The sequence below is a fragment of the Mobula hypostoma genome, chromosome 3 (genome assembly GCF_963921235.1).
Source record: "Mobula hypostoma chromosome 3, sMobHyp1.1, whole genome shotgun sequence".
NCBI lineage: Eukaryota > Metazoa > Chordata > Chondrichthyes > Myliobatiformes > Myliobatidae > Mobula > Mobula hypostoma.
In genome coordinates this window covers 187,072,439-187,084,865 of record NC_086099.1, presented here as the reverse complement: position 1 = coordinate 187,084,865, position 12,427 = coordinate 187,072,439, and the positions used below count along the sequence as shown (strand labels likewise).

Here is a 12,427-nt window from a genome sequence, read left to right as displayed (position 1 = left end):
CTGTCAAGTCGGTTCCAGCTGCTGTCTCATGTCTTTAGCAGATCACTCTTACCATGAGTTTTAAATCAATCTAAAAAGAGTGTCTTGCATTTCTTTGTAAGACAGGAAATACACATTTTCTATGTTGTTTTACTGAATCTCCTTCTCAATCTATAACAGCAGTTAATCAGATCTGAGATGTCCTTGCATTGTCCTCGTTTGGACTCCAGTATAAATCTGAAGCAAACGAATATATATGTAATCGCTGAAAGTTTTCCCAATGTGTCATTAACACGTCATTTGCAAATTGGTAAAAAAGCCTACGTAAGTTTATGTTGTGATGCTTTAGAAAGCAATTGTATATTTTTGATGCTAAATGAACAATCATCTGTTGTGCATCAAAAAGAAAAGATCTTTAGGTCCTGATAATTTAAACAGAAATAATCTTCAGGTTGGGTCATGTGTAGTGGGTTCCTTATTAGACTACTAGTCAAAATTCTACTCTGTTGATCCAGGGCGTGAGTTTTAGACAGGAAGATTGGAAAGATCAGTTTCATTTGTCATATGTGTATCGAAACAGCGAAATGTACAGTGAAATGCATCACCTGTGTCAAATCATGTCAGCAAGTTCGAAATCTACCAAGGAAACTATAGAATTAAAGCAGAAGTAATTTTTAAAATCTGAAACTTAACAATAAAGTCAGTCTATATAGATCCATGAAATGATCTGCTTTCCATAAAAAACTATATGATCCACTGATGTCTTTAAAGGAAAGAAATCTGTCATTCTTACTCAATTTGGCCTCTTGGTGACTTTAGACTCACCTGGGAGGTTGACTCTCAAACACTTTTTTTTAATTCAGAGGCTGTTAAAGATGGATAATAAGTCATTATGTTACCTATGATTTTCATATCCTTTGAAAGTAGAAGAAGTCAGTATCTTTGGATTAGAGTAACTGTAAAGGCTAACGGGCTAAATAAATAACTGTTTCTTTCTCTAAAAATGCTGCCTAATGAGTTGAATATTTCCTGTATTTTCTATTTTTATGTGTATAATTATGTCCAAATGTAGGTATGAAAGTTGCTTGTCAATAGGTAACCCACATAAAAAGTTGCTGGTGAACACAGCAGGCCAGGCAGCAACTTTTTATGTGTGTTGCTTGAAATTCCAACATCTGCAGATTTCCTCGTGTTTGCGTTGTCAAAAGGTAAGTTTCTTCCTTGCATACAGGCAAGCATAAAGTTAGCTGGAAAAAAAAACTGTTTATGTCCACCATTTGCTTTCAAGAAATTATAACTAATGAAAATCAACAATTATTTTCTGATTCCATAAGGAAGGGAGAGCAGTCCTGGTTTTACAGAAGGCAAAAAGCATGTATACAATCTAAGAAAAGAGCAAGAAGCAGTAAACACGAGGAATTCTGCAGATGCTGGAAATTCAAGCAACACACATAAAAAGTTGCTGGTGAACGCAGCAGGCCAGGCAGCATCTATAGGAAGAGGTACAGTCGACGTTTCGGGCTGAGACCCTTCGTCAGGACTAAATGAAGGAAGAGCTAGTAAGAGATTTGAAAGTGGGAGGGGGAGGGTGAGATCCAAAACCTCCTCCCCCTCCCACTTTCAAATCTCTTACTAGCTCTTCCTTCAGTTAGTCCTGACGAAGGGTCTCGGCCTGAAACGTCGACTGTACCTCTTCCTAGAGATGCTGCCTGGCCTGCTGCGTTCACCAGCAACTTTGACGTGCGTTGCAAAAAGCTGTAAATCTGTCTTTCATCATCCCTCCCTCAAATTTGTTTTTTTTTGCATTCAGTTTCAGACATCATTTCTCACAAAAGTTAGATTTAATTTCTGTTTTAATTTACATTTAAGTGATAAACTATTTTGGAATCAGCTCTTGCATATTTGGAATTCAAAGATTTGCATTAAATCATGCATGTCAGACCACGGTAATTCATATAAACAGATGCCACATTCCAAGGTAAGTTATGTATATCTGCTGCAGTTCCACTCAGGGTAAGACCTGAAATCCCTTTGTCACCATCCACTTTTCCCGTAACCTCCAGTGAAGCCCTTCATAATATAATGCTAGTTCCAAAAACTCTTCTGCTGGAACCAGCCTTTCAGTGCAACAACATCAGACATTAATATTATTATGTTCTAATAATTATCAGTATAGCCACAAATGAATATTATTTTGGTGTTATATTACTGTTGAGCATCAGCAAAAAAATCTTGAAAAGACAGAACCATTAACAGGGTTTTAATTGGACAATAACAATGAAAGCACATTTGACGTGTAAACATAGTCAGTACATATTTAAAACTTTCCATATATATGCAAATAGCTCCTGCACACCGGCTGACAAACCATGTCACATTTCAATGAGTGTGTTTGGCTTTACCTTCGTGCTGTTTAGTCTGCACTTGTGTGTCCCTCCAAACCATCCTTCAGTTGAACACTGGTCAATGTCCACATTCTGTAGATTAATGTCAACTCTAACCACACCCCTGGAAGAAAAATACAAGCATTAGATTTGCTGATTATTTAACAACTAACCAATTAAGACAAAAACAAAAACTGAAAATATTAGAAATACTTTTAGTTCGGACAACATCTGAGTGAAAAGAAAGAGAGTCAAAGTTTCCAACTAAAGATAACTTATCAGACAATCTGTCCTGGAACCAGCATGTGTAATCATAAAGAAGCACAACAAAACATCTACTTTCTTATAAGTTTGCATAGATTCAGCATGTCACCAGATATTTTGAGTTTCTATACATGCACATTGGAAACGATTCCAACTGGTTGCATCATGGCCCAGCATGGAAACGCTAATGCCCAGGAATAGAAAAGAGCACAGAAAGTGAAGGGTAAAGCCCAGTCCATCACAGGCAAAGCCCTCCCCACCATTGAGTGCATTGACATGGAGCACTGCAATAAGAAAGCAGCATCCATTATCAAAGACCCCCACAATCCCTCTTTGCATTACTACCATTGGACAGGATGTATCGTTTTTTTTTGTAAATTCTATTGTATTTCTTCTTTTTCTATAAAGAAACTAAACTTAATGTATGGTAGCATTAATGTACCATGGTAATAAATTTGCTTTGAATTTTGAACAAAGACCACTTCTCAGAACTAAAACAAAAAGGATAAAAGAAGTTTAGAAAGGTGCAGGGTGAGATGGGGATAAACTGTAAATGGGATTATCTGGTCAATGAATCTGGGAATAGTTAGAGAGTAAGAACAATGATTAAAACCTGGACAGAAGAATATGGAAGGTGTGAAATGCAGAGCAGGAGAAGTTCATAGGTCAGGTTTGTTATGTCCTCAAATCCTCATGAGTGAAAAGTAAGGAAAATAAGAACATAAGCTAATATTATAGATGGATGACTGATATAGACCAAGAAATTAAGATGACGTTAAATACGTATTGTATGTTCTCATGCATTTCTAGGGTATACGATGCACTGCAATGTCACATGATAAGAAATTGGTTCATTCAGGTGTCCACAGCAAACTAACACCTTCAAAAATAAATGCAAGGATTGGTTTGGGCCATTTTTAAAAATAATATTGACGGTTATATTACAGACCACTCTCAGACTGCTCAACATTGCCCCATGAGTGGCAGGTGGTCCATCAACCAGTAAATCAAAAATACTGCTTCTCTGCATTTACCATGGAGAAGGTCACAGAAACAAGAGAATTCAGGGAAGAGAACAGTGATGTCCTGAAACAGACAAATATTACGCAAGAGGGGACATTGGTGGTCTTGAGGTGCAAAAGGTGGATAAATCCCCAGAGCCTGATCAAACATATTCTCAGGCACCGTAGGAAGCAAGGGAAGAGTTGGGACCCTAGCAAAGATATATGTATCTTCCTTAGCCAAGGGTGAGGAATTAGAAGACTACAGGATGGATAAATATTGTGTGATTATGTAAGAAAAGCTGCCAAGACAAGCAAGGGAACTGTAGGCTGATGGACCCAACTGCAGTGGTGAGAATGTTCATAGAGGGGAATCCAAGTGAGAGGATCTGTCTGTATTCGGAAAGACAGTCAGTGATTTGCAGTTTAGGGGTAACCTAAATGACAGATAAGCCTCAACTTCAGTTCCCTGTACCTCCCCACCCCACTCACTTTTTTTTCTTCTGATCTTCCTTTAGTCTTCTTTTCTTCCCCATTCACACACACACACACACACACACACACATATATATACAAACATATATGCACACAATAGCATCACAAATATACATCACTCATTTCTGTCACCCTTCCCTTCCCCTTCTAGCTGCCTACCACCCACACATTTCTGCCCCTGCTCCTCTCCACCCCCTCCCCCCTCCGCTTCTCCAATTGGCCCTGCTTGCATCTGCTTTTACTCCTCTTCTAAATGTTGCCATGATCACTTTCTGCACTCATCAGATCCCAGTACTTATAACGTCTCTGTTCCTGCTTATCACCCTCCAACAGCTAGCTCACTTTTACCCTCTCACATTCCTCCTCACTCCATCTCCTTCCTTTTATTCATCTGTCTACCTCCACAATATCTCCAGAAGGCCTGTGCATGTTTGTCTTCATCAGAAAGGGCATTGAGTGTCTGACCTGTACACACAGGAACCACCAGTCTCCACCCAGTTAATAATATTTACTTGCCACTCATTCCACACTCACCACCTGCAGCCTATTTAACCCCAGTTCTCATCCACAGACTTTGTTCACTCATTGAACCAGCTGGCCTCAACAAATTGCTTCTTGCTCTCAATCTCCCTGCCTAAAGTTTATCTTGTTGACTGTTGTCTTTTGGCTTTCCTGCTCTTGTTTTGTGCTCCCTTGAGGCTTGTTATTTTATAGTCTATTATTAGTTATCATTCAAAGTTGAATTGCCTCCGCTGCTCTGCTTTTGGGTCAAGCCTCCCCTACATTTCCTAACAGGATGAGTGAGCCTTTGATTGATCCAGCAGAGTATGCTCACCTAAAGGAAGTCATCTGTTGACATGACTGCACGATCAGAAGCAGCAGGAAACCTTTGGCTACCAACTTGCCACTCTCCTCCACCTTCAGTGCATCAGCTCTATGGCAGTCCACCTCCTCCCTCTGAACTCTGGATCCTCATGCCCAAATGTGTTGATTCCATTTCCAGAACCAGTTCAGGCTGCAGAATCCCCTTCACCAATGCCTCCAGAACCCAGGCCATAAGGAGAACTCTGTTAACCCCCAAGAGTGTGAGTGTTGGTGGAGAAACAACTTGTGCATCTACTGTGGAGCCAACCACTTATGCATCAAACACCGAATATGGCCAGGAAATGGCACTACAGGGTGAGATGAAGGGCTTCTATATGGCCAGATCTCCTCCTGGTTCCAGAACCATAGGCCATCTCAGTGCTCCTCCATCCTACCGAAACTATCTCACCTCTTCAACATCACGACCTTGGGGTCTGGGCTAGTCAGAGTGTGCTCATGGCCTGTGCACATAAGCGTCAGAGAGCATCGCAAGTTCATCCAATTCTTCCTGATAGACTCACCCACACTCATCTCGTCCTGGGTTACTCCTGGTTCTCCACTCATGGCCCTCACTTCACCTGGTTATCCGGTTCACTGCTGAGTTGGAGACCCACCTGCCAGACCAACTGTCTGCAACATCAGTTGAGTTCACCACATAAATCTATGGAGATGGAGGACACCCTTGACTTCCAAACTTCATGGGAATTTCATGACTTAGCATTGCCTTTAGTAAAAGGGAAGCTAGGGCCCTGCCACCTCACAGACTACTTGACGGTGTGATCAACCTCCTCCTGGGAATTACCCCTCTCTGAGTCCTTCTGTTCTCCCTCTCTCTTCCTGAGACCCAAGCCGAAGTGCTACAGTATGGCTTCATTTCGCCAATCCCAGTCCCCAGCTGGTGCAGGATTCTTCTTTGTCAGATAGAAAGATAGGGATCTTCCTCCCTGCATTGGCTACTGTGGACTAAACAGAAACTATGGACCACCTAGACATTGTCTATGGACCTTTTAATCTACCTGAGCCAGCACCTCAGGAAACTAGGATGGTGGAGCGTGGTCCAGTGTACATAGTTCAACGTTTGACGGATTCATGTCACCGTCAATGGGGTGAGCAGTACCTGATTGACTGGGAAGGGTACAGCCTGGGGGAGAGGCGTTAAGTGCTGTCCAGTTACACCTTAGATCCATTGATCATCAAGGAGCTCCACAGGACCTATCCAGGTCATTCTGGTCCATTAGGGGTTGACTGAGTGTGGGTGTGGAGGGTTGTGTCAGGCCTGCACGGGCAGGCATCTCCCAATCTCCACTTAGTTAATAGGATTCACCTGCCGCTTGGTCCAGACTCATCACCTGCAGCCTATTTAACCCCACTACTCATCCACAGTCCATGTTCAATTATTGACCAGCCAGTCTCAAACATTTGCTTCTAGTATTCATTCTCCCTGCCTAAAGTTTGCCTTGTTGAATGTTGTATTTAGTTTCTGGGCTCTCTTGTTCTGTGGTCATTCATAGTTTATTTTGTGATCTATTGTTAAAGTTGCTGTTCACTGTTAAATCATCTGCATCACTCTGCTTTTGGATGAGGCCTCCTCTACATTTCCTGACATTGAGTACAAGAGTTTGTGTGTCATATTGCAGCTCAACAAAACATTTCCCAGGTAGGCACATTGGTCGGCATGAATCTCGGTAACTTTATTGTCATGGTGAAAGTGACCTCTTGTCCAAACAAGAGAGGGAATCCGAACATCAATTTAGAGTTTCACCATGACAAAGATCAGATATCAGTACAATTAAGGTAAGATATCTGAGTACTTTACTATTTGTTCCATGCTCAAGTATACTATAATTTTCAGATGTTACAGACCATTTATTCTGAGAGGCTACAATTAAAATCATTCTCATTATGCAGTGAATATATTGCTGAACTCATTTCATTTCCAAGCAATAGAATATGAGGGTACTCCACTTAAATAGGTCAACTCTTCAATATTTAGTGTGCCATGTTCTCTGTAATTAACTTTAAGTAATCTTATTTTATTAGTCATTTCGTACAGTTGTGCTGTGAATCCAATTCAGTCTCCTAAAGTTGTCCTAAAAATCTCAATTTCTTAACAATTCTTCCTGTGCTTGAAAACCAACTTGGTCTAATGTATTTAACCTGTTTAATAAACTTGATATACTCACCAGTCTGGACTAACTCAACACCTCCAAATGGACCAATAATAGTGAGAAATAGTCAAACTTGTCTTTATATTTGTCATATGAACATCAGCATATACAGTAGATCATATGAGACTGACTGCAATAACCCTATTGTGCTATTCAGATGACAATCACTGCTGATGTTTGCACCCAACTCCTTGAAATTCACCCAGGGCCGTTTTTTATCTTCCAGAGTGCAGACTGATTGGTTAATTGAATCTGTACCTGTCAAACCCTTATCAGATAACTTCACATTCAATGTCACTATGAGTTTTTTCACCTATCTGATGTAAGCTCTAAGATAAAGTATAGGCATTGATTTTAAAAGTATAAAATACTTTACAGATCTTAATTTTGTGATGTATTAGCAATTAAAATTATATTGTTAATAATAATTTAATTTCCAGATTCTGATAGGAACATTAAACAGCTCCTGGTTATTTTTTCTATTTGTTTTCCTGGATTGTGGCCTTGCAGCCTGTTTTTTTCCTTTATACATATTTTCCTTGTCTACACCAGGAGATCATAAATACAGACAATTCATGTTCATAAAGGTCCTGATTCCATTTGTCTAGTTTCACTTCCCCCAGTTCTCTATGCTGTAGTTATATTGATGATGCTTGCATTTTAGTTTATGTCTACTACAGTTTTACAGAATATGTCTTTATAAATGTGCTTTGCCAGTAAGAAAATATCCTTCCCTGTGTTTGCACAAGGTGAGAGGTTTTCTGAGCAAGCATCCCTGCCTTTGTTCATCAGAGGGAAAAATGTGCAGAAACAATCACAATTCTAAGCACCACTCAGTAAGTCAGCCATCATTACCGATACTAGATATCAGAAGAGATCACCACCCAAGAAATAAATGCAATTCTTCCCTTTACCTTCCTCTTTCACAGGTTTATCAAAAATCATTTCAGCTCTCAATTACTTAGTTTTTTACATCTATTTACATGACACAATTTCTACATCATCTTCAATACAAACGGATAGGAATTAGTATAAATAACAAATATTCAATGTTTTTTTAAATACTATAAGGGTTTAAATGTTTCATAAAAAATAAAATGTATTCCTCCATGGCAACTTTGTATTGAGCTAATTTAAGTAGTGGAATAAATGCAATCCCCAATGTTCATATTAGTCCTTCTAGTCTACGCACAGTTTGCATAGGAGATGAGGTACATGGAAGGAGAAGTGCCCCTCAAATGTTAAAAGACTTCAAAGTGCCTATAAATCATCAGCACACAGGGTAAACCAACATATTTAATAGTTCACAAATCCATCCTAAAATTCACTTGAAATAAGATTATAAGGATTTAAAAAAATAATATATTTGAACAACGTAGCACATTACATGCTTCAGTAAATTCAGCTGTCACACTATTGACTGACTACCTTTCAAAGCAGTCAGTTCATCTGGTATTCACTGAATCATGGCTGAGGCTATCCTAAAGCATTTCAGAATAATAATTCCATATTTCTGTCAAATAAATTTATATACTCAGAGACAAACACAGTATCACTCAATCTTACCTAAAAAAAACAATAATCAATGTCACAAAGTTTTCTCTATTCTGTGAAAAGCTGCAATTTATTATTATCAGTTTATATTAGATAACAATAGGCTGAATCTTGCAAGAGTGGACAAATACTATTAATTCTTTCCCTGCATCCTTCACATTCACGGTATAACATGTTAAGAGTCTGAATTGACAACAGCCTGTCAAGGGTATTTGGACATCTGAAACCCAGGTGAACATCAAGGTCAATTGTGCAACCCTGGTGCCAATGAGATTTAAGACCTGAGAATGATACAAATGACTGGTAGAGAAGGGCCATGAATAAGAATTAGACCAAGTGTGGAAAGAAGTATGATCAAAAGGAAGGGAAAATAAGGAAAATGCCTTTAACGTTTTAATCTCCAGTTTGATTTTTTTTCTGCTAAAGGAAGGAGATTCAACAGTTCTTCTAAATTGTTCCTATTCAGAATTGAACCAGTTAATAGCAATTTGTATATTACTGGGATTCAGACATGTAGACTTGCCAAGCAACACTCCACAACATATGGAAGGCGAAGAGATGTCTCCACAGCTTACTCAAAATTACGTGGAACATTCTGGCCACGTTGAGAGATACAGTGTCAGGAAAGAGAGTAGGTAAATGATAGCAAGATGAGCAAAGACTGGCACTCGGTGTTGGGACAGTTTTACATGCCATGAGGAGTAGAGATGGATTGAAAAATCCTTCTTAAACCTATATCCTTTTGTATTTGTTATTCCTCGCATAGGAAAAAATATTGCCTCAGCCTCCTTTACTCCAAGGACAACAAGACCAGCCTGTCCAATTTCTCCTCTAGTTAAAATTTTTCAGACAATTCAATATCTTGACAAATTCCCAACACACAACTATATCCTTCCTTTAATGTGGCAACCAGAACTGCACACAATACTCTTAAGTTCAGTCATATCACTGTTCTGTAAAATTACAACATAATATCCCATCTTTTATGTTCTATACCAGAAACTATGAAAGAAAATATGCCATTTGCACCCTATCTACTTGTGCTGTCACTTTCAGAAAGCTTTAGACCTGGACACCTTTCAATTCATCAGCATTCCTTGGTGCCCTATTATTTAACTGCATATGTCCTACGCTACTTGACCTCCCAAAATGCATAACCTCACACATGTTGAGATTAAATTTCATCTGCCAATGGTCTGGCCAATATTTCATTGGATCTATATCCTTGATTTTTCTCAGTATTCACACCATTAACTTTTGTGTATCCAAACACTTACAGGTCATCAAAGTTCCCTCGAATTTGTAATGACCAGTGTGCGCAAAAATCTTGTGCTGTGCAATTTTTTGCCCACAACATGTGCGCACTGAACTTCTAAGTAGAAGTAAACCTGAAACTATTCTAAGAATAATAAACTACCAACTACCAATGTTAACATGAGGAAATCTGCAGATGCTGGAATTTCAAGCAACACACGTAAAAGTTGCTGGTGAAGGCAGCGGGCCAGGCAGCATCTCTAGGAAGAGATACAGTCAACGTTTCAGGCCGAGATGAAGGGTCTCAGCCCAAAACATCGACTGTACCTCTTCCTAGAGATGCTGCCTGGCCTGCTGCGTTCACCAGCAACTTCTACGTGTGTAACTACCAATGTTGCTCATTGTTTAAAGAAATAAAATAACACCCATCAATGAGTCTTATTTCTCATTATTACTGGACAGCATGTAATAATATCAATCTTTTCACATGGTATCAAAGTTGTTTGAAATGGTCATTAAGCCATTCCACTTTAAATGAACCAGTAGTTCTTTTGTGCTTCATGCCCTTTGATTCTTTGGAATTTGACATAGCGAATCTATAATTTCTTCAATAAAAACAGTATAAATAAGCCAGTTCTAAAATCTGCAGACAAATCATTGCAAACTCCACATTGTCAGCACCATCTGCATCAGAAACTGGAAAGGAAATGAGTTTGTGTACAATCGTGAAATATACTTAAGATGCCCATGAGGTAGAGGGTGACAAGCTTTTGTGCATAGTTTAAAATCCTTTGTGTACTAGTAGCAAAGGATGTGTGCGCGCACGCACACACACACACACATACACACACCTACCTTAGAGGGAACATTGCTGATCATATCTCCTACATCCACATCCAAGCCTGAATTTATCATTTATATCACAACATCAAGAGCACTAGCATTGATTCATGTCATATCATTCATGCTTCACGATTTATTGGTCAGACTTCCAATCAGAAAAGCATTTGCTTCTACACTCTGCTTTCTATCACAAAGTCAATTTTGGATCCATCTGGTGAGCTCATATTGAATCCCATGTTCCTTAACATTCTGGGCTAGCAGATGAAGTGAGACACTGTTAAGTGCCTTACCAAAGTCAATACAGCACAGAGAACATCTACTGCCCTGCATTCACTCTTAGTTACTTTCTCAAAAACCTTAATCAAGTCTTCCATCTCCTTCTCCTTGATGTGTGGCTCATCACCAACAACAATTAAGATGGGTACAGAGAGGAGGTGGAAGAAGCTCGAAGCCTGGTGCTCGGCAATTAACCTTCTCCCGATGTCAAGAAGACAAAGGTGATGCCTACCAACTTCAGGAGAATTTGCTCCACTCACAGCCCTCTTCACATTGGCAGCAGAGCGATGGAAACTGTAAGCGGTTTCCAACTCCTGGGAGTATACATCTCACTCAAACTCTCATGGTCCTAAAACACATCCTACACACAGAAAAGTTCATCATTGCCTCTACTTTCTAAAGCAAGGTGGAGTATGCACATCTATACTCATGACCTTCCATGGAGAGCTTTCTAACATGCTACATCACCGTGTAGTGTGGAAACTGCAGTACAGTTGATAGGAGGCCTCTATAATGGGAAGGTAAAACTTCCCAACATATCACTGGTAAAACTTCCCAACACATCACTGGCAACAGCCTACCCGCATTGAGGACATACGTATGTAAGATATAGTAGCAGAATAAGGCCATTTGGCCCATCAAGTCAGCTCCGCTATTTATTCATGGATGATGCAGTTTTCCTCTCAGTCCAAATCTCCTGCCTTCTCCCCGTATCCTTCAAGCTCTGACCAATCAAGAATCTATCAACCTCTGCCATATTAGTTTAAACCACTCCCAATAGCTCTTGTAAAACTGCCTGCAAGAATATTGGTCTCCCTTGGATTCAAGTGCAACCCGTCCCTTCTTTACAGGTCACACCTGCCCCAGAAAAGGTCCCAATTATCCAGAAATCTGAATCCCTATTCCCTGCTCCAATTGTTCGGCCACACATTTTGTAGGCATTCAACAAATAATAACAATTAAGTAATCTAGCCAATAATATTTCAGAGATACCAAAGTTTCTTTAGATGCATAAAGTGTTAAAGGGATGCAAGAGTGGATATTGGACCTCTGGAAAACAATGCTGGAGAGGTAGTAATGGGGGACAATGAAAAGGCAGGCGAAATTAGTAAGTATTTTGCATCAATCTTCACTATGGAAGACACTAGCAGTATGGTGGAATTTACAGGTATGAAGTGTGTGAAGTTAACATAAGGAGAGAGAAGGTTCTTGCGAAACTGAAATCAGAATCAGGTTTATTATCACTGGCATGTGGCATGAAATTTCTTAACTTAGCAGGAGCAGTACAATGCAATACATAATATAATATAGAAGAAAAAACACAAAATAAAATAATAATAATAAA

At 39.5% G+C, this 12,427-nt stretch overlaps 1 protein-coding gene across 1 annotated transcript in view; it reads right to left on the bottom strand.

Moving 5' to 3' along the window:
- gpr158a (G protein-coupled receptor 158a) overlaps positions 1–12,427 on the bottom strand; it is a 609,794-nt gene that overhangs the window by 477,742 nt on the left and 119,625 nt on the right. The window contains exon 2 of the mRNA XM_063044263.1: positions 2,382–2,487. Coding sequence (XP_062900333.1) covers positions 2,382–2,487 — 106 coding nt within the window. The remainder of the gene's footprint in view (positions 1–2,381; positions 2,488–12,427) is intronic.